Source organism: Epinephelus fuscoguttatus, linkage group LG1 (assembly GCF_011397635.1).
Source record: "Epinephelus fuscoguttatus linkage group LG1, E.fuscoguttatus.final_Chr_v1".
In the NCBI taxonomy this organism is placed as follows: Eukaryota; Metazoa; Chordata; class Actinopteri; order Perciformes; family Serranidae; genus Epinephelus; species Epinephelus fuscoguttatus.
The window spans coordinates 16,973,728-16,999,018 of record NC_064752.1 but is presented as its reverse complement, the minus strand read 5'-3'; the positions used below and the strand labels follow the sequence as shown (position 1 = coordinate 16,999,018).

Here is a 25,291-nt window from a genome sequence, read left to right as displayed (position 1 = left end):
AAAACCTCCGAAACAGCATTTTATATGAGGAAAGCTATCTGTTTAACCTGCTCCTGAAACCTGACACCTCTTAGGCTTCACAAGTGCATCACTATTAGGTGTGCAGTAGTGCCCAATCAGGCCCTTTGGTGGGCTGATTCTGGCCCCCAGGCCTTATGTTTGACACTGCACTTTTTACTCCACTGCATTTATTCAACAGTGACTAGATTAGTCAAAATTTAGTTACAACTGGATAACGCAGTAATGCATGATGTATGTAACAAATTTTATATTTTCAAAATCACAGAAAAAAACTTGTCCCATGACCATTCACTATGTATAACACAAACACTGTATGACATTCTCACATGGAGTGAGAGACAAAACATGGGGGAAAATTGTTAACACATCTAGCACCTATTAGAGCTACGTTACGTCAACAAGAAAATAAATGTGATTATGTTACATTAAGAATATCCATGTAAGATTACTGTCAGTTTATTTCATTACACGCTACAAAATTCCATGACTCTTCCAAAACTTTCATGGATTTCACTGATCCCATGACTTTACCCCTTTGCCTGGAAAACAAGATCAAATTCAATGACTTTTCCAGGTTTCCCATAGTAACAAATACTCATTTTAAAAGATTACCTACGAGACACAAGATGGCCCCTACCTTACCAGAAAGTCTGTTCTGGAAGTTAAAAGTTTCACATCGTACCTGCTTAAGCTGCATACTGAACCAGGACTGGATTCTAAACCTGTTGTGATGTGAAGTCCTGCTGATTGATAATTATAAGGCGAGCACATCAATGTGAAAACAACCTTCTAGTGCGAAACTCAGCACATACATCAGTCTGCACAGCAAAGGTTAAATGTTAAATGTAAAAAGGAGAAAACGCATTTTTATAATACAGGTAACATTTTTTATGCGTTATTTTACTCGTAATTGAGTATTTTCACAGTGCTGGTTTGCCACTTTTCCTGAAATAAAAGATCTGAATAGGCAACCCTCTGCAACGCTGAACCATCTGATCAAAGTTTCTGTTTTGTTTTCCTCAAACATCAGAAGACATTAGTGGATATCTACGTAAGTGTGTGGCTGCGACGAAGCAACAGGATATCGGTTTGAAAGATCTATGGATTCAGATGCAGCCATATGGGCGTCCCGATCAACACTATTAACACTCATAACAGATGTTGTTTTCTCACCTCTTACATGTGTACACACACACGTAAGCTGCTGTACTTCTTAGGATCTTTTTATAGTTTGTTTTTGGTGTGAATTTTCCCTTGAAGGGCACAACAGGGAGTTGCTGCTGCTGCTGTCACCACAGGTAATTATTTCTCTTCCTTGCACACAGAGCCCTGTGTAGCCACGCTTTATATTACAGGGGGAACACCCAACAAAGGCAACTTGTTGTGCATTCTACTTGTAATAAGGGCTACATAATGCACCAAAACACAGCGAGGAAAACAATCTTCATAGGACAGAATAGAAATTTATTTTGGCTTTTGCTCATTACATGCAAAAAAAGAAACTGTAAAACAGGAAGAACCCATTTTTAATCTCCTCTTAAGTAATAATCTCAAGGAGTTTCGTTTAAATAAATGTCTGTTCAGTAACTATCACTGAATGAGCTGAATGCTTTACAATAATATCATTTAACTGGCAAAACAGGCATTGCCTTTAATTATGAAGTAGTCACAGGACCTGAGCTGAGCACTTACCGCTGTTGTTCATTAAAATGCATCTACAAAACAAGATCAAGGAGCAGCAGCCAACTTAGCGAGGTAAACAACTCCTTTCACTGTTCACTGCTGTCCGCAGACTTGTGCCGTGTGCAGCTCAGAATCAGATCACAGCTGCTCACAGAATGATGGGAGAAGGCCAATTATTGCCTGACATCTTTATTAAAACAACAGTAGTGTGTTTTGTAGTCACACAAACTCTGTGACCTGTAACGTTAAACCACAGTTGCTGCTCCTGCAACAAACTGCAGGTGTCGCCAAATCACACAATACTGAGATCTTCTAGATTGCCACTTAAAAAATCTAAACTTGATTAAACTAACCTACATTTTGCTTAAACTGGAAGCCAACATAACATATGTTGTTTCTGTCATGTCAACAGACAGGTAGAAGCACTGTGTTTGGAAAAACTGAAACTTGTGATGCTTAAAAACCAGGAACATCACTGAGCTAAGTTTCTATCTATTGTCTTGTAACATCACAGCTTCTTGTGTTTGTCTTTTGCTGAGCACTTTTGATTCGTGAGCATCAAAAGCTTTAATAAATAAGCCTTAAACTGTCTTTATGTTGTCACTCTATTTTTCAACCCACTACCCCAATGAATACAAATCACTTGGATGTCCTCTGCTAAACGTTCCAAATATATTACATAAAAAAAGTGGGGCAATCTCATACTTAGAGAACTTACAAGGGGAAAAATAATCACTGCTCTACATGTGTACCTGCTTTAAGATGTAGAGTTCTTGCAGGGGTTTTTTGCCCCAACTAAGGAGAGAAATCGAGCCTATACATGACCTGACACCACCTTTAAACCATTTAGAGCTCCCTTTAAAAAGCTGCACTCTGTCCACTAGGAGACAGCAGAGTGACAGAAACAACAAAGTCACCCTAGCATCAATTCTCAGAGCACTTGTGACTGAGAACACCGAGATGCCAGCGAATACATGGGGGAGGAATTAGGTTACAAAACAAAGAGTCTGAACAGCTTAGGGAGTTATTAACAAAATGTTCACAACATGTAAACACTGAGCTACTGGGGACTGACGAAACGAGTGGGGAATGAGTCCACGCATTGATGACATTATTAGAGGTCGTGGGTAATGTGTGTGCATCTGTGTGTGTGTTGGAGCTGGGGTTTGTAGACCTAGGTTTATCAGTGATGGGTCACAATTACTGAGGCAATCTAAAAATGGTGATGTTAGCTCTGGGTGATGGTTACTAGAAGTGATACGGGGTGTGGGTGACCCAGTTGGATGTCTGATCTTTAGTGCGCTTGGCAGAGCTGTGGGTGGTGAACAGTGATTTGAAGGCCTCCGACTTCTCTGTCATTTCCTGGATGGACCTTTTGGTGGCGGTGGCGGAGGATGTCGAAGACTTGGTGCCTTTAGAGGAGCTGGAGGATCCGGACGATCCGGCCACAGCTAGGTGGTGAAATGGCAAATGACAGGGAGGACAAAACAAACAGGAAGAAGATGAGAACAGAGAAAACAAGGCAAAGAATGAGAACAATTTAAAGGACAGGAATATGAACTTTACTTATATTTAAACTAGCATTTTTTTTCCTTCTTTTTTTTGCTTCTGTTATGATATAGTGTTATAATTCTGTCTTCATTTTATTCAATAATAAACAAATAATCTCACTGGAGTGGGATTTATTCACTGAACATATATGGGCCAAACTTTAAAAAAAATCAAAGCACACATTAAATAAATGTCTTCCAAAGATGGTTTCTGTCATTTTAGGAAGCTCTTATAAAGCTGATGTGTGTTCAAATTTTCAATTTTTCTAATAAGTTCCGTTTTATTTAGTTATTCGATGCCATAAAAAAAGGGTTTGACATCACAACTGACAGCTGTGTGTGTCAATTGGTGTGCTCGTGATCAATAGTGCTGCTCACTATTGTTCAGACGTGTGTACAGGTGGGAACTCAATACAGCGGCCCCACTTCCAATCACTACTGCATTGACCCTGGCTCCAAAAGACGTCACCAGTGCAAGATGGCAGTGTTTTATCCGGGATATTTAGGCTTCATTTTTGCACAGTGGAGGGAATTGGAGATGTGTGTCCAGCTTTATATACAGTCTAGGATTCAAACTAGATTTTGTGTTTTATATTACATCCAGCCAACGTTTCATTAAACGTTTCTTGCTCAGTAAGGACATAAGCTAATGACGAGCTGATTGTATGCACTACTTTAATCTTTTTTAATTACCTGGCAATAAAGCCTGTTAATTCTCAACAGAATGAATACCATAAGTTTAAGTTAAGTTTATTTACTTTATTAATCCCCCTGAGGGGAAATTCAATGTTTTCACTCTTGCTTGTCAGTTACACACAGGTCCGAAAGACACACACATACAGAAACAGGACCTCCACAAAGTGGAGAGATGTCAGAGTGAGGGGGCTGCCCTTGGTGAGGCGCCCCGAGCGGTTGGGGGGTTCGGTGTCTTGCTCAAGGGCACCTCGGCAGTGCCCAGGAGGTGAACTGGCACCTCTCCAGCCACCAGTCCATGCTCCATATTTTGGAGCTTGAACCGGTGACCCTCCGGTTCCCAACCCAAGTCCCTATGGACTGAGCTACTGCCACCCATGCTGTCTGAAGGAGGGGAAGATTTTCTTACAGTAGTCCTGGCAGACATATTATGGTCAGCACTAGCACCTTTTTCGGATTCAGAGAGGCTAAGTCGACATTTAAGCTTTGTTTGTCTTATTAAAGAAAACTGTGGTTAGCTACCTGACTGGCTGCTTTCCCCACCATTTTGTAGTGAGCTCCTTGCTACATCCACTTCTGGAGGTTGCGTTGTGTCTGCAGGAAGAAACAAGAGTCGGATAGTTGGATTAAGACAGTGGACTTCATGCAATGTTATGTTCAATAAACAATATAAGAATGTAGATGATCAGAAAAAAAGTATACAATAAGTACAAAGTGTCTGGATAAATATTTACAAAACGTTGCATTAACGGGCATCTCATTTAAACTGAATACACTATTGTTTGCTAACATCCTTAAGAATATTATTTCTAATCAACTACAACCTTTGTATCTACATGGAGATAATGGCTGGTAATTGTCTGTTTTCCAACATTTTATCTGATAATAAACACTTTGTTTAGCATTCTATAATATGCTTTACATAAACAGGAAGGTGCGGAAAAAGCTGCACTTCTGCGTTTTTATTGTTTCATCAAAACTTCTTGATTTTGAGCCACACGTGTAAACACTGAGTGTTTCTCAGCGAACATCCTGTTCACTTGTGAGGTGACAGCCCTGTGCCATTCTGGAGAGCTAAACAGGAAACCACACCAACGCTCTCCGAGTACACAGAATACCGCAGGTGCTGATCGAAGATGTGAAAAAAATACGGGGACAGTCTGTAAAACCAGTGTGCCTGTTCCATTTATAAGATTTGCATTCATTTGCTTATTCAAAATAAATGAGATATGAGTAATACACATCATAGTTTATAAAAAGAGACCAAAACTCTGACTAATCTTAAACTAATCCACTAAATCCTCTGTCACTATATGATAGATGTGTTGTTATAGTTAAAGAAGAAATGAACAAACAGCACCTCAACTAACCAGGCAGCAACCACTGAGGCTGAAAAATGAATCCAATGCCTCAAATGGGATTTATACTCGTGTGTCAGGTCTATTCAGAGTCTACACACGTGGCCTATGCCATTGTGAGCATTTTTACTTGCACAGTGGTGTGTCTGTGTCACTCTGCAGTTACACCTCCAAAACACTAGTTGGCAGTGGGGTTTCTGTGAAGTGCTGTATAGTTGACTTAATTCAAAACACACCCAAAACACACATTAAACATGACTTAATAGGAACAATTTCAAACACAAGTACACAAATCAGCTTCACTATAACTCGCAGCATTCACAGACAAAGCCCCTGTCTTTATCTGGACACATTTTCCCCATAAATACAACATGCTAAAGTTTTTAGCACAAGCCTAAGGCATTTTACATTGTATAAATTAGCAGCTAGCGGACATCTATACTCATATGAAGCCAGGGACCACAGCAACACTTAACAAAGGTAAGGTTACAAAATTCGGCTCCATTACAAAACACATTTTCCAAACCAATTCAACATGCTAATGTTACTAGCACAAGCCTATGGCATTTTATAGGGATGCTGCGATCCAACTTTTTCACTTTTGATCCGATACCGATACCAAGATAGAGCCAAGTGTAAAGTTACCTTCTACCAAACCCCAGTAATTAAGTTTATAGCTGACGGTGTCACATTCTGCAGCGTCATTCTAACACTTCACTGTATTTTTCCATCTAAATATTTAATGGAGGTATTTACTAAGATTCCATGCGAGTTCCAGGTTTGAATAGCCAAACTAACTCCACTACATCACATTCAAAACATTATCCAAATGAACAAGTAAAGGTTTTGTCAGCTGCTTGGTTTTGTTTATGTAAATGCTTAACAGACTTGACTTCACATCAAGTATGGTGCCTCAACCAGGCGTCACACAAACCTTTTGATTCTGATGCTGTGGACACAGTTTCAGCTGCTTTGCTCTTCTTTGATTTCTAAAACAGGAAGGGAAATATATCTGTTAGAAAACCTTAAAGTAAAAAATAATCCCAGACAAGTATTAATGATTGGATCATTTCAGTTTGCAAAAAATTACAAGTTGGCCATGTGAAGGCAAATACTACTCAAAGACTAGCAGATAATTCAAATTCAAGAACACAAAATATTTTTGTTTTCTTTTAAATTAAAACCCACCTTAGTTTTGGTTTTGGTCCGCCTCTCTTCCATCTTCTCCCTCAGCTTCTCCACCTCCTCCTTAGTGCCATTGAGCACTACGATATCCTCAACTTTAAACGCATCCCCACACTAGAACACAAACATGCCCACCAAGGTCAGACACACTGATGACACAGGAAAAAAACACTTTTCCAACAAATGTAAAAGTATTACACTCATATATCCTTAAAACTTGTAAGTAAAGCAAGTCAACACTCCCTGTAGCAAATGACCCTTCACTTAGCCCCGCCCCTTTGTGATGGTCCGTCAAGCTGTCAGAGCTAGCATGGAGCCCACACTGTAACTAACTGCACTCCCTGATGAAATATTATCACATATTTGGAAAAACAAAAGGTGATTCCAGAGAGAAGCAGACAGAGGGGTCTACAGTCTGTGTTTGATGGATATATCCAGGATGTCAAACTGACTCAGCAGCAACAACAGGTTAAAAAGACAAAGATAGTTAGAAGCTAAAGCCGAACTATAGGCTACAGATCACAGTGTAAAAGTGAACCACCACATCACTGCTGATCGCCACACAAGACAATGAATATAAAGGGAAACTTTGCCAATACTGAACCAGCTGTGTGGCATCACAGTGTGTGCAGCTGAACCGTGTTTGGCTTCGCTCCCATGCCACTGCCAGCACCCAGACCTCTGCTGCCGGATGGGCAGGGATCTCTGGGGGAAGTCAAACAACTTTCATCTGCGCACAATGCGCTGACACACAGCTGGCTGAATATGAGCAAAGTTTCCCTGCTTCCCTTCACTGGTTCCTGTACAGCAGGGTTGGTCTTGTTTTCACTGTTATAATCATTAAAAAGTAAAGCAGCATGTGTATACATTCAGTAGGCTATATCTTCAGTAGCTAGCTAGCTAACCCTACACTTTTCAGGGTTTGATTTTGGTTTTGGAACAGGGAAGAAACGTATATATTGTACTGATGCTACGCTATGACATATATTTCAATAAGTATTTGTCATTACATGATATACACTGATACTAGCACAAAGGACAACTTCTGTCAGAAAAACTGCAACCAAAGGGCCGTATTCACAAAGCTTCCTAGTACAATCAGCTGCTCCTTGTGACGAGGCAGAGGAAAAAAAATGGAAGAAAGACAGAGGTAAGAGAAATAACGCCAAGAAACAGTGAGTTAATGAAAGGCGTCATATTAGATCGTGCGGTAATAATGTTTCCGGTTGCTGTTATTAAAGATGGGCCCACATCTTACATCACACTAACACCAGACATGATAGTGATCACAACACTAAGATATACAGCAACTGAAAATAAATGCGACAGACAGACCTGTCATCACTGCAGCAGTGATGACAGGTCTGTCGCAACCTCCCATCGGCAGAGCGATAGTGCTCACAATGACAGCACTTTAACAGCCTCGTATTGTGCCCCAGTTCGCTTCATTTCTACAGGGTGTCCACACCTTGCAGGCTCACAAAAGACCAATCAATCACGGCTTTTAAAGGAATGCATCACGCCTTGGACCCAGGTCAAACGCACCTCACTATGGTTAACGTTTCTGTCTCCTCTTTGCTCACAAAGTTTTCCTCAAACAATCCCAAGCTATGACTCCTTGCTAGAAATGTCTAGGGCTACATCAGGAGCTCTTTGGGAATACTCTCAGAATGTTTGTGAACACAGCCCCAAGAGTTCAGTCAACAAGCTTTAATCATGTCCCATATGAGTAAAGGCAGATGCGTACATTGAATCCTGTATCCAGTTTATTAGAAAGTCAATTAACAGTTTGGGAAGTTGTGGTTATAACTTTAGTCAACAACGACCTGTTTAGCAATAAAACACTCATTCCAGCCTTAAGTGAGAGTTCTGGCTGAGCTTGTGCAGTGCGCATGTGGAGTGAGGTAACAGTCCTTTGGGTCTGTTTCATGATTATGTCCAGACTACCCGTGGGCGAGGCAGAGCAGGGAAATTTGCAACGTATTGATTTCAACAGCTGTTGCTACATTTTAGCGTCAAATAATCAAGTAAACTAGATTCAGAACACATTAATCCTTCTTGTCATCTTGTGTCTAGTGAAGGAAACCAGGGTCCAATCCTGGCTTTTGTATGTTTGTGATGGAAGATGCAAAACAGAGCTGATTTCTTTTGGTAGACTGTCCTATGATGGTGTTTGAGCAGTTCTATGGTTAATCGTTCTCTCTACTTATTGACTGAGAAGGGCACTGAATGTGTTGACAGGATTTTCCAAGTCCCCTACCTTTACACACGCATTTAACAAATATATGTTTACTTATTGGGCTTGTTTTAAGATATATTTCTGGGGGAAAAGGTTAACCTCACTTCTAAAAGACATCATCCGGATACATCTGCACAACATTCAAATGTGTAAGCCTTTTAAAAAACGCTAATGCTCATAAAATGAATGATTAGGTCAAAGTCTACAAACCACACTCAGGTGCACAACAGATAAGTAGATGAAGTCCTATTTTGACTAGCAAAGCAATGTTTTGTTTATCCAGCGTGTTGAAAAACTTGACAATAGTTTGTGCGGTACGCTCAGCAAAAATACGTAGACTGAAATGGCAAATAGTAAAATAAGTTAAGCTATTTCCATATGCATCTCTCCTGCTGGACGCCTTCATGAACTATGAATTATGTGAGATCAACATCAAGGTAATCTCCCTGCCTCATCATCTCTTCGCTTTTCACTTGATTTGCATGCAGGCTGCATTTACTCTGAGAGGAAACCCTGACTCAAAACACAGTGGAGCCATTCACTTGATTTATCATATGGGTTTCATTTACATTTATACTTACCATGGTTTTTTATTAATATGAAATGGCCTACCTTCATGACATATTGAATAATTATTTACATACCTTAGTGAACCCTGAGTTCACTATCAGGTCTGCTCAGAGAGATGGGGTTTTCTTTAGAGGGGGTAGTAAAACCAGTTTGACCATACGCACAGACAGAAAGAAAATAAATGGATCGTATAGTTTTGAAAGGGATTTTTGTTCTGGACTTATTGTTTGTGTTGAAGTCATCCACCCTATGTTGTTAAGTGGCTCTGTAAAGTTTTTAAGCCACTACACATAGGCACACAGCAACTATTTTCAAACATTTCGACCTGACAAACATGCAGCCAAGAACACTATGTTTTCTTTTCTATTGACTAAAAATAAAATTGTGTCTTGTTAAATTCCCTTTAGGGGTTTATTGCTGCTGACAGAATTACAAAGCAGCCATCTGTATCAAATGTGCTCTCATCTCCAGCTCTCAACAAATCTCTGACGGGTGTCATAATGAAAAACACTTTCTTCTAACTTTGTTGCACTTGGTGGATTTCTGTCATTTGTTACAGTACTTGTGGCACTGCTTCATTATGGTGGTGCTATTGTAATCAGCACAGTGCACCAAGGCACTGCCAAAGAGAGAGAAGAGACTACAACGTTTACACCACTGAGAGGTAAAGTTTGCTTGAGCCAGCTGAAGGCAGAGTACACCTGCACATGAGTGCACATGTTAAGGATGGTACCAACCATACCACATTTTGAGCCAAGAAAGCCCTACCTGGATGACAGGGTGCCTGAGTCAATCTACAGACTTGTAGACTTTCTTGTTCAACAGGAATATCCTTTGAAATAAAAACGAATAATAAAATAAAAGAAACTGGGTGACTATAGAGTGCTTCGTTTCACTACATCATAAGATTTGTTTTTAAGAGAACTAACTAACTGAATTATGGTGATTAATTCATCTCACAAGAGCTTGTTAATTCAGCACTGAAATATTAGATATGTCACTATTCTATTTATCCAAAGCAGCTTGTAAATTGTTGACAGAAATGGAGCACAGCAGATGGTCACAAGGCACCTCTGTGTGAAAGCACTGGGAAACAAACTCTCTGGGACAAAAACACACAAAAAAAAACAGTCATTAAACATTGCTGCATTTTTTTCTCAAGAGGAAGGATTGCAAAAATCTATTCATAACTTTGTGTATTACCCAAAAATATCATCATGAGCAGCACAGCTGCTTCGAAAAAGGGAAAACACACCCATATACAAACACAAATATTAAACCCCTGAGTAACCAGCAGGGGATCTATTGTGTTGCCGTTATGCAGGCTCAGTGGGTGTGAACTCCGGCCATGTGCTCTGTTCAACACAAGAGGGATAATCTCAGAAGCTGACCAAGCAGCAAACAAACTCTGTGGGTGCTGCTCTGAAGTCAGTCACTCACTCAGCGGCTGCTGTTACCACACATGACACAGGGCACCAGTGAGCTGAGAACCGGACAATCAAGTCAGTCAACAAGTAAATTAAAATATTAGTTCAGCACTAAACCAGCTACTCGATCCGACAATCGTTGGTGAATGACACAGAAAGACCAGGCTCAGTTGAGAGACACTGTGGATAATTCAATATGTACACCTCTGACTGCGCAGATGAACTGGAATTAAAACCTACTCAAGAGAAAAATGAAGAAGGCAAAGGGGTTTGAAAAAAATAATGGAAAGCAAGAGGACCAAAAAAGAGAGATGCAACGCACCAGTGAGTAGGAAACTGTAGGGGGGAGGAGAGTGGAAAAACGGGAGAGTGTGTGCGGTGCAAGTGTGTTCCGGTGTGTCAGGTGCGTGTGTGGGTGTTACTTCTGGTAACCAGGCAGGGACAGACCTCGTCTCGTGGGGATGTGGGGGGAGCGACTTAATCAGCAATGAATACAACCAGAGAGAAAAAAAAGCACATGCAAAGCACTCACTCTGCCTCACTCTGACAGGGTCTCAAGCTCAGAGAGCACTGCCTCTCGCTCTCTGTACAAAAACAATCCTTCCAACAAAGTTCAGCCTGTACATATGACAGAGGCTGCTGTTACTACCACTCCGGCTGCTGCTGTTCTGTTGCTGCTGACAATGGCGCCAATGGAAATGACTTGTGCTCTCCACCGGACTCTGTATGGATTGTGCTAACAAGCTCAGAGCAACAGACGCTGATGTCTAATGTTTTACTTCTTCACCAAGAGGACTACAGACTGAACTACCTCGAAGGTAAATGACTCTGATTGCACTCTTTGGCTTTCTGTCTTTACATACTGTATCTGCCTGTGTACGTGCGTGTTTCTATGTGATGCATTCATACAAGCTGTAGAAGTCTGATCTTCAAGATAAAATCTCCAAATGAATCTCAGATATGTGAAATGATTATTATAAACAGATCTACAGGTTTTTGACACAGCGATAAAAAAAAAAAAATGGTTACACTGTGAGCAATCAAAGAGTACGCTATTCCTTATATCCATGCTAGGTTTTAGTTGTGGTGTGTGTGTGTAAGGGGTGAGGGGTGACGACACTTCGACAGAAGATTAGAAACGTATGTATTTCCATGGCAGCCCCCCTGTGGATATCTGTATCTTTGGGCTTTATCAGCAGGGGGACTCTGGTGCGGAAGATTCATTGGGATTAAGAATAGTCCCCAGAGACTTTGTTCCCTGCTAGGATTCTTTCTCTAATACTCCATAGGCTCGACTAAGAATATTTTGCATTGACAAGAGCATGACGTCAAGTACTAAGACCGTTTCAGGAGTTTGGTGCACAAACGCTACTAAGCATCAAACATCAACCTCTAATGAACAAAATACAGACAATGCATGCAGTGAAACTTGACAGACTGCTTAGCTGTCACATCCCAAACCGGTTCATTTCAGTACCAGGTCTGTTCAGGCCTCATTAATGGAAAATGTCAGAAACAAGTGAGAGGCCCAGAGAATGCCTTACATTGAAAAATCTGGGTCATTTGATATATAGTCATTCAAAATAGTAGTAATTTATTTCCTTCCAAATTGGTAGGTTCTTTGTGCCTCGGTACCAAATACTAAGCAGCTCTGGAGATTCAGACGATCCTTATAAATATCATCTGACAAACAGAATGCGATGTGTTGTACCTTGCACGTCACTCCTAAAGAGAACCTTAGTTTTCCAATACTCTGCGAAAGCTTGCTTAGTGAGCCTTTAGAGTATGTTCAAATTAACGCTGCAACTGCTTTCATTATTGCTAACAATAAGTTGAGAATTGTTTTTTTAACAGGGAATTTAAATTAATGTAAGTGTTTAAATCTATGGAATAATCAAATATAGTCTCTCTCTTTCTCTCTCTCTCTCTCTCTGTCGCTCTCTCTCTCTCTCTCTCACCCACACCCAAACTGTCTGTTATTTGTACGTGATAACTGACTGATTATCAAAATTATAATACATTTTTTTATTGATCAGCTAGTTGATTAATTTACTATCTAATCTCTTCAGCACTAGTTTCAAATCATGTTCCTCACAGGGATGACAATATTCACAGGAAAAAAACTTTCATGACTGCTTTTAAAAGGTTTATTTAAGTATACTTTGTCAACTCTCTTCATACTTTGCCTATTCATTTCACCAAATGTTGATGCACCAATTCCTTATATTGGTTGTTTTGTATTTTGGTTGGGGTGCAAAGTAGAGGAAGAGCAGCTCTCTACAACTGTAATTTATTACTCTGCATGATAATTAAAAATCTGACTATATGAAGATCAATTAAAATCCTGCATACTTCTGGAATGCTTCTTTTTAATGTTGTAAATGTTTTAGGAGGACACACCAGAGACAATATACTGCCAATTATCCGCCACATCTGAAATACCAGTTATTAATAGACTCAATTCGTTACACTAAACTACATTTCTTGCTCTAAAAACTGTCTTCATCAATTAGTGCTAACCTACATATTTAACCCTATTTATTATCCCCCAGGGTTCCGAGACCCTACTGCAAATAACCAATCTGGATGTCTTTATTGCAGGAGTTTTATCTGTGGTGGTGCTGTTTGGATACGGTGAAGCAGGGCTATTATGCACCTTGAGGGGGCAAAATGCAGCTTCCTGTTGTGCCTTGGGATAAGTACTATTATCTGTTCAGTCATTTACTTGAGGACGAACATGCCAACAGAGCCCAAGCTGCTAGAGCCTCCAAGCTGCAGGCCCTTCTCCACTAAATGTAAAGCTTTGCTGCCCAGCATGGAGGAAGGAGTGCAGTGGAACCGCCATGACTGCCAGGTATGTTTTAAAATATATCTAAATATACTTTCTTACCCCATTTCTAAAAACCTACATTAAACTTAAGAAGTATGCTAACAAATGTGAGTAACGATTGGAGTTAAAAATGTTACAAGGGTACATGTTTGACAGGCTTTGTGTTAATATATCTTTTTTGTCCATCAATAGATGGAGAACTATATCCTGAATAGTCAAATGCAATGTTCCAATTTGACCAGAGACCTACACTTCATCACAAGACCTCTAAGTCGTGAGGAGGAGGACTACCCCATAGCATTCATTGTGACTGTTCACAAGGAGCTAGAGCTATTTGTGCGCCTGTTGCGGGCCATTTACATGCCACAAAATGTCTACTGCATTCATGTGGATGAAAAGTCTTCATTGGAGTACCAGACTGCTGTACTGAAGCTAGTCAGCTGCTTTGAAAATACCTTCCTCTCCAGCCGCAGCGAGACAGTGACATACGCTGGGTTTTCCCGCCTGAAAGCAGATTTGAACTGCATGAAGGATCTAGTGAAGTCCAAGATCGGCTGGAAGAAGGTGGTGAATCTGTGTGGACAGGATTTCCCTGTCAAGAGCAACCTGGAATTGGTGCGGTACATGCAGAGCAAAGAGTGGAGGGACAGAAACATGACGCCTGGGGTCAAGCAGCCCGTGACTATGAGGCACAGGACACATCTCCAGCACCGGGAGATAAAAGGGTCACATGTAGCTCTCAAAGGGCTGGGACTGACGAAAGGTCCTCCTCCACACAATCTGCAAGTTTATTTTGGAACAGCCTACTATGCTCTCACAAGGGCTTTTGTAGACTTTGTTCTGGAAAGCCCAATAGCCAACGACCTCTTGGAGTGGTCCAAAGACACGTTCAGTCCAGACGAGCACTACTGGGTGACACTCAACCACATCAAAGGTAAACTGCCTGTTTCAAATGGGTACACCTGGTGTAAAATTCTGCAGTGCAAATCCTGGTATACAACTATTAATTATTAACCAGTGTGATTATGATGTTTAAATAAAAGGAGGCGTGAGATACAGAAACACAGATCAATGCAACAAGGTCAAACAGCATATTTGATCCTTTAACTTTTTATAATGGCCCGGATCCTGCTTTTATGACAGGATTTTATGGCAGGCAAAGATTTGTGTTAAACTGCTTTTTGAGGGGCAAAATGGCAATATTTATATGTGGCAAAATTTTCTGGGGAAGTCAGAGGTGGGAAAACTGGTAGCAGCATCACCAGTGTAACACCTGTGGCACTATTGTTTCAAATCACATACGGCACAAAGGAAGGTGATAGCACGTGAACTTAAGTGACCACATATATGGTTTAAAATGAAGATGTTCATAATAACATTAATTCTGATAATTACTATCACTTCTTATTCCCAATGTTTTACGCACCCTTGGTTGCTGTCATTTCTCACACTTGATTTTTTGGTAACAGATCTGTCCTGAGGTGGCAATAAGGCAGACTTTATCTTAGGAATGAGAGAGGAACCTATTTTTAAAGTCTAACCTTCGGCTTTTGCCCTGAACCCTCATAGATTAACTGATGTCAATACTGATATTGATCATTTTGTTGCGACGTTAGCAATTCTTATGGTACGTGGAATTTACTATAAAATACTAGTGTAAAAATGAGGCTAACATATATATTCTTAAGGAAACTGTTTTGTTTTTATAATCTTCATAGAATTTAAATTTGGAGCATTACCCTTGTGGTAAGTAAACACTAGGCCTGTTTATGCTTCCCATGGAAAAGTTTAGGGAAGTGGCTGTGCACTGCTCTCATTTAGAGGTGGGAGGGTTAACTAGACATGTGATTGAGGTGAAAAGGACACCGCACTGAAAATCTCACTTGAACAAGCTGCACAAAGATGACACGTAGTGCTTTAAAAAATAGTGTTTTCTAGCAGATTTCCGTTTTACGCCAGAAAAAGCTTAAAGGATGAGAACTTACTGACTAGCAGATTCACTTCCCCATCTTGGATAAAGAGCCACAAACAGCCGCTTCCCTAAAGCTTTTCCATGGAAAGTATCTGGGACTGTCTGCCACACAGTGGATGTGACAGTCCCAGAGAAAGCTAAGTAAATCCTGATAATTCAATTAGGTAACATAATTATAATTCATTGTGTCTGGTTATGTGTTTGAAGAAGCTCCGAGCAGCAACATAGATGGAGATTGGTCAGGAGACATCCGAGCAATCAAGTGGAGGGATCAAGAGGGGAAAGGACACAATGGATGCAAAGGTACAGTAAAGAAGTGCATGTACAATAATGTGGTATTATTTTATTGATTAATTACTGTACCACATGGATTGATATGTCTTAAATTCTACCAGTCTTGTTCAATTGCAGGGATGTTGTTACTTTTAGATTTCTTCTAAAAAAAAGTTACTGAATTACCGTAAACCTAAAATAAAAAGCCTAGTCCCTTAACTAGCCCAGTGTGGCTACACATTTTGACAAATAAAGGGTTGTCTCAATTAGACCCCCAGTCTGGTTACCAAGCAGTTCATTTTATAGAAGTTCTTTGGATGTATAAAACTTGATTGTTGACTACCCACTTGAGCTAGCGTTAGTCAGCAGCTTATATGCGGCAAATTTACCTTTATGTAAACTTGGTTCAGTTCATTTTACTGAAACCATGAGCACCACAGAAGATGGTAATTCATTCAGATTTGCCAACATGACTAAAAAAAACAAGTGGTGACTCCCTTCCTCTGACGCTGTCATGAAGTCATAAAGTGTCCATTCCTCGATTACCCGGTAAATTATTCATATTCGTTTAGTCCATAAGGGTCCAACGATCAAAAGAATCAAGGTTTTTTCATAAAAAAAAGTTATGAATATTGTTTTAACAGGATAAGTGTTGTTGGGGCGGTATGTCGGGTGCCGTAATCCTAAAGTGCCGTGAAATGAGTGCCAAGTAAGAAGCAAGTATACAGTTAAGTAAAAAAGGAATTAAAGGCCTGTGCCATATAGACGCCTGTCCCAAACATAAGCCTGCTGAGTTCAGTGATTAAGCAAATAAAACCCCGGGCTACTAATTCAGGTTTTACAGTATTAAATTTTTGTGGTCAAACTCACTTCTACACACTAGGGATGGGCATAAGTACTCAAGTTCTTGAGTTGGACATCATAGATCTGCGCAGCTGCAGATAATGCTCGACGCTTTCAGTCAGACATCACTTGATCTTCCCTTATAAACAGAGGGGCGACCTGGCATATGAGTGATGTTTGGAAGTATTTCGACAAGATAAATGTGCACTACAAGATATGTAATGTTTAACTTAGGTATAATTAATCTCTACACTCTGTGCTGTGCAGTGCAGAAATATTAGCCTACCTCATGTGACATAAACCCTGTCTGCTCCTTCCTTTTTGTATTGTGTTTGGCTCTTTGGCTCCAGACAGGATTACAGGACCAATTACTGTCTATGGCAACACAAGATTTACTCAACAAAAGATGATAAGAGAACAGATATGAGGATTTATCTGATATGATGTACACTCTAATAAGTTTAGTCTGTGTTTTATAGGACCTGTCACAGATAAACGATTTCAAAAAATAGGATTTTTATGTGACAATAAAAATGTTTGGAAAACAGACTCAGAGCTAATGTATGTAATGTAGTGGTACATAACGAAAATTGTTGTTGTTTTCCAGGGCATTATGTACGAGACATCTGCATCTTTGCAGTTGAAGACCTGCCGTGGATCGTCATGAGGAACAGCATGTTTGCCAATAAGTTTGAGACTAATAGCTTTCCCGAGGCCATCGACTGCCTGGAGCAGTGGCACAGGAACAAGGTGTTGAGCCAGGCAACTGTTCCCATAGAGCCATCATGGCTGCTGGCCACACAGAGCAGCAGCCATTTCCACAGCACCGCTGGAGCATGAAATCACTTTTGGTGTCCTCAGAAAAAGGTAGGGTGACGTGAAGTTTCGATTATATGCACTTGTTCAGCACCTGTGAATGTCGAAAATGCGAACAGAAAAAACTGAACTGAGAACGGCAGGAGGAAGCACTGCCCACTTCCTCTGCAGTGTAGTTATAGTTTACAGACATATTTATCTATTTATCATACTGGAAGACGACTGCTCTTTTTGACAGTAAGAAGACAGTATGGACTAAAATATCTTTATAGTAAATTAGTTAAAGCAGAGGTTCTATGAATTCAGTTTCAAAACTATATACCAGTATACAACAGATACTATGTGAGACAACTACACTGTAAAGTATTACATAAACAACTGATAATGCATTTCCTACTGTTTAATTTAATTTAATATTTTGATTAATATTGTTTAACTTATTGTCGTTTAGTGTGTAGTCCAGTTAAAGAACACTTGGTTATATACGCAGACAGCACTGATTCTTGCAATAGGTGTAAAAGTTAACCTGCTGACTATGTACACATGTTCCTGTCATGCACACGATTATCACAATTGGGCTGCTATATTTGAGATAATTAGTAATGTACTGGGGAAAACAGTAGATCTAGACCCCCTTGCTGCCCTCTTCAGAATCTCCTCCGCGTCCAGTATGCACAAGACTGCACAACAAGTCCTTGCTTTAACGACCTTACTCGCTAGGAGACTCATTCTCCTTAAATGGACGCACTCCTCCCTTCCTACTCATAACAGATGGATTCATGAAGTGCTGCAGTGCATTGGACGTGGGAGGATCAGATTCTCTCTGAGAGGATCCCTTATGACTTTCTATAAAATTTGGCAACCTTATTGACTCACTGACTATCAGTGATGTAACTCATAAAAATAAACTGAGCTGCCCCTTTTTGTGTTGTTTTGTTCTGTTTCATCTGTTGTTGTCATTTGGCATGGTTCCAATTTGTCTTTGTTCTGCGTGTGTGTGATTGTTTTTCATGGGTGGGTGACAGAGACCCAAACATCCTGGAAGGTAGACGGTAGTGGGATCCAGGAAAATTGATAGGAGTGAGATGGGGGTTATTATAGGCATTACAGAATCCTGTTTCCTCGACTGTTTTTGTGAATGCTGTTAATTTCTGTGTAAGAACTAATAAAGAGAGCTGGAAAGAAACAAAAACTTGTTGATTACCTTTTTTTCTTTTTTATGTATTAGAGAGTAGTGGGTATAAACAAATAAATAATGATAAAAAAAAACTCCCTTTTCCCTTTTTGTAATGTTGAGACTGTAACAATTATCACAAACTCAGCCACTCCTCATGAATTCTGTGCCACCTTGCGATTTTGTCCCATCACCTAAACTTTACTGCAAATCTGACCATTGACAAGGGGTAAAATCTTATTTAATTGCAGAGTTGCGTGCAGCATATTTATTTGCTCAGATCCCCTACCCCTCTCTCTCTGTGTTTATCACGAGACTAGTGCTGCAGGACTGGAGCTCCATGCCAGGTACAGAGTCACACACACATACACACAAACACACACAGTGACAAGGCTATACGTTGGTATCACAAAGCCAACATTACCAAACAGAGTCAAGCCACACAGTGTGAGGTTAATAGCTCAGCGTCAGATGTTAACCACTGCTGCAGGGTTTCAGCCAAAGTGACAAAATATGGCAAGCAGTGATGACATCCTGTTGTGTTGTGTTGTGTTGGGGCACACTAACCTACCATTACAAATAGGTGCTAATTCTATGGGAAACACTGAGTGCTCATAATAATATGCCCCAAATCTGTGACAGCATCACAACTATTTTTGTAATTTTTATTTGCCCCCACAATTATACATCAGGTATAAGTGTGGGCATGCTGCTTAAAGGTACAGGCAAAGGATGAAAGAAGTTGTCCACTGTGAGGGATTGTCAACTGCATGGGAATAAAGCAGACTTCACCTTCAAGAAAAGAGGAAGAGGGATAAAGAGAGACAGAAGCCCAGCTATGACCTTGAATCTGAACCCTTACAGACAACTTCGGCCTAGGACTGCCCAGTGGTTTACAATTAAGTGTGTCATTTTTTGCTTCACATAACTAGGAGAGATGCTATGCAAAGATGTATCCACAGCACTTGTCCAACATTTGTGACATGTTTATTGTATGAGCTATATATAATCATAATTTAATTCTGCTTTTTGTGTGCTTTTTGCTTGGAAATGTGAAGTCCTATAACTACATTCTGACATATTCATCAAATTTGCCTACAACAGTCCACACTATGCCAGCCAAATGTGAGCCCAAGTAAAGAGCATGTCAAGTCCACCTAAATGTCACTGGCTATAAATACAAAAAAAATCCTGTGTGTTGCTTCATAAGTCTATCTAAGGAAAAATATCTGCAGACAGCGTCAGTTTCCCACAAGATGCTCTGTATCTTTTCCTAAAGTTTCAGGCCCTATTTCTGGCAAAGTCAAACAAGCGCTCTGTGCCAAGATGCTTTCACCTCCACGGAAACAATAACAGTGGCTGGATATAATCTGCTGTCTGCAGCCTCATAATAGCCTGTGCATGAGAAATTACTATCATAGTTTTAAAGTTACTTAAATCAGGTCAGGACTCCACTTTGTTCATAGGCTGGCCTCTGCCTCCCATGTGGCTCCATTTGGTTCATTGTCAGAACCCGCTCATAAAGAGGAACAGTTACAGAAAAAGAAGAAAGGGTAAACCCTAAAGATGCCAATAGATACTGGACGAAAGAGAGTGACGTCCTCAGGTTAGCTGGGTCTGTGACCACAATTTTCTGCTTTGAACAACGAAAGAAATAATGTCCAAAACAAAAAACCAAAACTACTTACAGAAAAGAGGAATTAATTAATTAAAATGTGTCCAAACATGAAAGACAATCACACATCTCAGGTTAGACTGGGAAGGTTCTGCTTCCCATTGGTCTACAAAGGGATTTGCAACAGATACAGTATGTGCAGACAATTCATCAGCAGATGCAACAAATAAACAAAACTATTTTTAGAACTATTGCTAGTCACATTTTTGTTAATGCTGCCGCTGTTGTTTTGTTGAGCCCAATATATTGTAAAGGATATGTTAGGATAACTGAGGTTAAAAGTCTTCAGAAATGCGATGTTGTTGTTTATTATTGTTACTTTCTTTCACTGTGACATTGTTTAACCCAACTGGCTGTCATTTTGGATTATCCATAAAACTGTAATTACAGAAAACTGTTAAGATATCCATCTATTTTCAACACAAACCTGTAAGCCATCTGCATAATTATAAACTTCAGACTTTAGAGTGACAGGCCATCTCCTCAGGTTTTCTGATATGTGCTGTTCCTCACTTTTTTTCTTTATAATTTTGAGTATTTCTAGTCTTCTAAATCCCTTAAGTAGTGTAAATAAAACTGGGGAAGGTGTAAACAGTGCACAAACTATGTTTTTATTTCTAGCTACCCCAAGTTTCTGGATACCTAACACAATTTATTCAACTAGTGTACAGCGTACTAGCATACACTGTTTTCAGATTTCAAAACCTCCCATGGGAACTTTAAAACATTATACTTCATATACATGACACTCAATCTTATCCATCTGAGCAACAGATTGTGCATCTGGAACCTTGCCAAAGCCAGACTGCTAGTGTGTTATCTACATTGATAACAATGCTGCTTATTTACCAAGCATTAGCAGTGAGAGATATCTGTGTGTGAGAAGCAGAATCACTGCCAGACATCGATTGTTCAAAGATGGAGAGGTTTAGTGGACGGGAAGATTAAACATCTATTAGTAAAATTAATAAATGCAATCATAAGTGGCAAACCATGGTGTATCAAAGAAAGTTGGAACAGAGTAGCTGAGAAAAAAAAAGAGGAAATATTTCTCACCTTGTGGCAGATTTCTGTCTTGACCTCCTTCAGAGCCCTGTCAGAAAAGACGCAGCCACAGGTCTGCAGGTAACAGAACCTGAAAATGGAAACATTAAGCATTTGAAAGTGAAATCTTGTACCTTTCGTGCCATTTCCTGCAGACAGTGAATTGTGAATACAAGTGTGTCAGGTGGATTTTTTTTTTTTTTTAATTCCAGTGATGAGAACAACTGAGTTCTGCCAAAAGTTTTTACAACACATATTAGGTTTAATAGCACATTGTGATCAACACTGAATATTACAAAATCTAACAATCTACATCTTTAAAGTCTCACCTGGTAAGTACTAAACTAATCTGGATGCACTGAGTTGATCTTTACATCAAATGGAGAACCTTTTCTGATGATACTTGATGCATTACAATTAGCGCAATAAAAGCACCAGCCTCTTTATCATTTCAAGGTTGTGGACCATTTACTTGTTGTTTGTTACCTGTGCTTGCCATTCATCTCCAACCCAACAACAGGGCAAATGAACATTCCGCAGTGGATGTCCTCATATCTGTCTCCTTTAGTATTCCTCCTCTCTCCCTCCCACTCTGGATTATCAGTCAAGTTAAGCTCCTTTATATCCTGCACAGGGCATAGACAGAGAAACATGCAAAATTCAAATGTGACATCACATACAAATGCACACAAGTAGCAACACAAATAAAATCAGACACAGTTACACAGAGCAGAGCAGCACTGGAAATATCTGTGTTTTAATAGGAGCAGTAAACATCAATGCCAACACACTAGGGCTGCAACGATTAGTCGAATAATCAATGACTAATCCACTATTAAAATAATCGGTGACTATTTAAGTAGTCGACTCATCGGTTTGAGTCATTTTTCATAGAAAAGTACTATAAAAGTACCCAAAATACTCTTATTGGCAGCTTCTTACGTTCAAATATTGGCAGCTTTACACACTCCCCTGTGACGGTGAACTAAAACCCTTTGGTGTGAGTACGAAACAAGACATTAGATGACATAATTTGGGGGTTTGGGAGAGACAGACCGACATTTTTCAACATTTTACCACATTTTTCGATAAAACGATTAGTCGACTAATCGAATAAATAATCGACAGATTAGTCGACAATGAAAATAATTGTTAATTGCAGCCCTGCAACATACCTTGATCCCACGGATGTGAGCTACTGCCTCAGCATTGGGTCTCTCAGCAGTCTTATCCAGGAGGTATTCAATGATAGCATCTTTGTTATACAGCCTGAAACATATTATGGAGAAGACTTTAAGAACATAGTGTGCTGCAATAAGTTGGTAACTGGATGGATGGGCTCAACTGGTCATGACAAGCTCAAATCTATGCCACGAAGACAATATGTTAATTTAGTGTCACATTATAGATCCCTTTAGCAGCTAACTTTGCCTGATTAAAGATGTACAAACAGTGGGCAAACTCTCACCTTCCCAGATCACAGGCGACAATGGGGCGTCTGAGTTTCTCCTGGCTCAAGGCACAGTATTTCCACTTGGCAGCCAACTCCGCATTTTTATCAACCTGGACACATCAACAGTTAACATAATGTAGGAGTACACCAGACACATATAATAGACGTTACTGGGCTTCTTCTTCACTGTAAGGCGACTGAGCTAACATTAGCGTAGGTTAGCTGTACTATGTTACGAAGCTAACGTTAGCTAACTAGCAAGCTAAGGAGTAGTTAGCCGACCCAACTGCGTTTGCATAACGTCTAACAAGACAAGGCCGGTAAATGGCTAGCATATCTTTATACGTAACGTTAAATAAAATACGTAAATTGTACTTAACGCCAAGCATTTTCAAATATCTTTAAGCTAACGTTAACTCTGTTAGCCTGTTAGCTAGCTAACAGCTAGCAAACAACTGGCAACGCTTTTATACATTTGAAAAGCGAGGAAAAAAAATAAGCGTAACACACCTTCTCGACTTTTTTGGGCCCTTTCACCAACTCGTGTCTCTTAGGAATCGTGCCACCGTCACATCCCATCTTGAAAGCTGACTTGTGAAGTTTATTCACTCAGTTAGCTTACTATGAACAAAGCTGCTAGAAGAGGCAGGAAGTCCCGAGGTTGTAAACAAACGACGAGATATCTGCAAAGCTCGCGGGATGTGCGATTGGTTTGATGTCGCCCTCCAGTGGCTGAATGAATAAACTACAGCTCTACATGTGTATTTTGTAGCATCAGCCACAGTGTGGAAGCATCAGCCCAAATATCAGTTTACTAGTTTCTTTGCAGCAGGCAGCAGGAGTAGAAATGTAGCCTACCATTTACCATAAAAATAAAAATATAAAGATGTTCCCTTTAACAGCAGGATGACGAAACATGGGCATTTTACTTACTGAGCAACTTATTACCAATAAAAACTCGTAATAATTGCTTCATCAATATCCTTTTTTAAGCACTTTTATTCGTTTTCAAAAGTACCTATAACTGTCATAGCCATACATGTAAACATAATGAGACAATCCACACAGATGACTTCCTTATTTGACTGCCCATCCATCTTTTAAATGTTTTTCAGTCAGCCATTAAACCCAGGACTAGTAAGTGACATTAGTCTGGCTTTCAGGCCCGTTGCCAGAGTGGTCTAAAGATGAAAGTTTCCTTGGAAGATAGTTCAATGAGTGCTAATTAGATCTGTTTCCTGTGCCTTGCAGGCTGCAGATTAGTTTACTATCGATGGCGCTGTCCAAGAGCGACCATTAGTTTGGGGAATACCTCAGTGGAGACATCTCTGGCGGCATGACTGATAATCTGTGTGGAAAAGAAGACTGAGTAAAAACACAGCACTGCACTTCATTTTGGCTAAGAAAAATAGGATTTCAGCCTGACGCTTACCACGCAGCTGTGGCTGTTACTGTGGTTCCCAAAATGTGGCAAAATTAACAAATATAAACATAAAAACATTTCTCCATTTGCCCTGTTGGTTCGATTGGTTCTTCCTGTAATTTATAAATTGTGTTATGTGTCTTATTGAATTTCCCCCCTTTCTCACACAGAGCTAAATGTTTAGTATGGATTTTCATTAGAGGCAATGGAGTAAAAGCTCTGTTAGCAAACTATCTTTGAGAGAGTGGAGTGCCCCAGGCTGATAGTGCAAACCAGGAACTCAGGAACACACAATGCACAATGGCCACTGGACAAAAGGAGACTAGAACAATGGTCGTCTATCCCTGCCTTGCATCTTCTGCTGAGCTCAAAACTGCAGAGCCACGGAGAGTTGTTTTCAGTGATTTATTAAAGTGATCCAAGTCTCAGTGAAAAGTGACATATGGTTGTACTTGCTCCTGTGCTATGCATTTTAAAGTTCTAAATCAAATGTTAACACCGTTTTAAGTCTAGTTTCAAAAACTATTAGGTGAAATTGAGACAAATATATAGCTCTAGAATCATCCTGCAGTATTCTAGCATGCAAAGGTCATCCTAAAAATGCCTGTGTTTGAGCCACTTGAGCTGAATGGATAGAAACCGGGGAGTTAAAAAACTTGACATTTGCTCTAGTCCAGATAACACAGCTTCCATGCAACAGAGACACATGTTGTCACAGCTCAAATATGGCTGAGGTTACCTGAAATGACAACAGAATGAGAACGAGTACATTAAAAGTCTTGTTTTCTTTATGGGATGCAAATAAATAGAAGTGATTTCACACTGCAGACTGCATGTTAATTTTTAAATGAATACAATCCTGATCTTTTTAAGCACTTTATAAGTTTTTTAGTTGATTACATTTTTATCAAATGAGTTTCAAATCACCTTAAAACTGCAATATAGCAGTAACCTGTGTCATTTCACCTCTGAACTTACTGCAATCCAAAGCAAGGATGTGTCACTGCCAGTCCCTATAGACCTCCTCTGTTCTGATCTCCATCCTCTCCAGCTTTACACTTG

At 39.9% G+C, this 25,291-nt stretch overlaps 2 protein-coding genes across 3 annotated transcripts; one reads left to right on the top strand and one right to left on the bottom strand.

Annotated features, from left to right (window-relative positions):
- Positions 1–1,464: 1,464 nt before the first annotated feature.
- On the bottom strand, positions 1,465–23,490 carry rtf2 (replication termination factor 2). Its single transcript, XM_049575609.1, has 9 exons — positions 23,317–23,490; positions 22,822–22,916; positions 22,529–22,622; positions 21,840–21,979; positions 21,366–21,444; positions 6,494–6,604; positions 6,240–6,294; positions 4,470–4,541; positions 1,465–3,155 (listed from the first exon to the last, which is right to left on the bottom strand). Exons 1-9 carry the CDS (start codon positions 23,383–23,385, stop codon positions 2,953–2,955), a joined length of 918 nt encoding a protein of 305 aa, XP_049431566.1. The 5' UTR covers positions 23,386–23,490; the 3' UTR covers positions 1,465–2,952.
- Positions 10,677–17,550, top strand: gcnt7 (glucosaminyl (N-acetyl) transferase family member 7). 2 transcript variants are annotated; one of them, XM_049575596.1, is made up of 5 exons: positions 10,677–11,544; positions 13,328–13,580; positions 13,749–14,490; positions 15,739–15,831; positions 17,252–17,550. In XM_049575596.1, exons 2-5 carry the CDS (start codon positions 13,377–13,379, stop codon positions 17,482–17,484), a joined length of 1,272 nt encoding a protein of 423 aa, XP_049431553.1. In that variant the 5' UTR covers positions 10,677–11,544; positions 13,328–13,376; the 3' UTR covers positions 17,485–17,550. The 2 variants fall into 2 exon arrangements, with proteins under 2 accessions (XP_049431553.1, XP_049431544.1); XM_049575587.1 differs by having other exon boundaries at positions 10,681–11,544; positions 15,736–15,831.
- Positions 23,491–25,291: the final 1,801 nt, after the last annotated feature.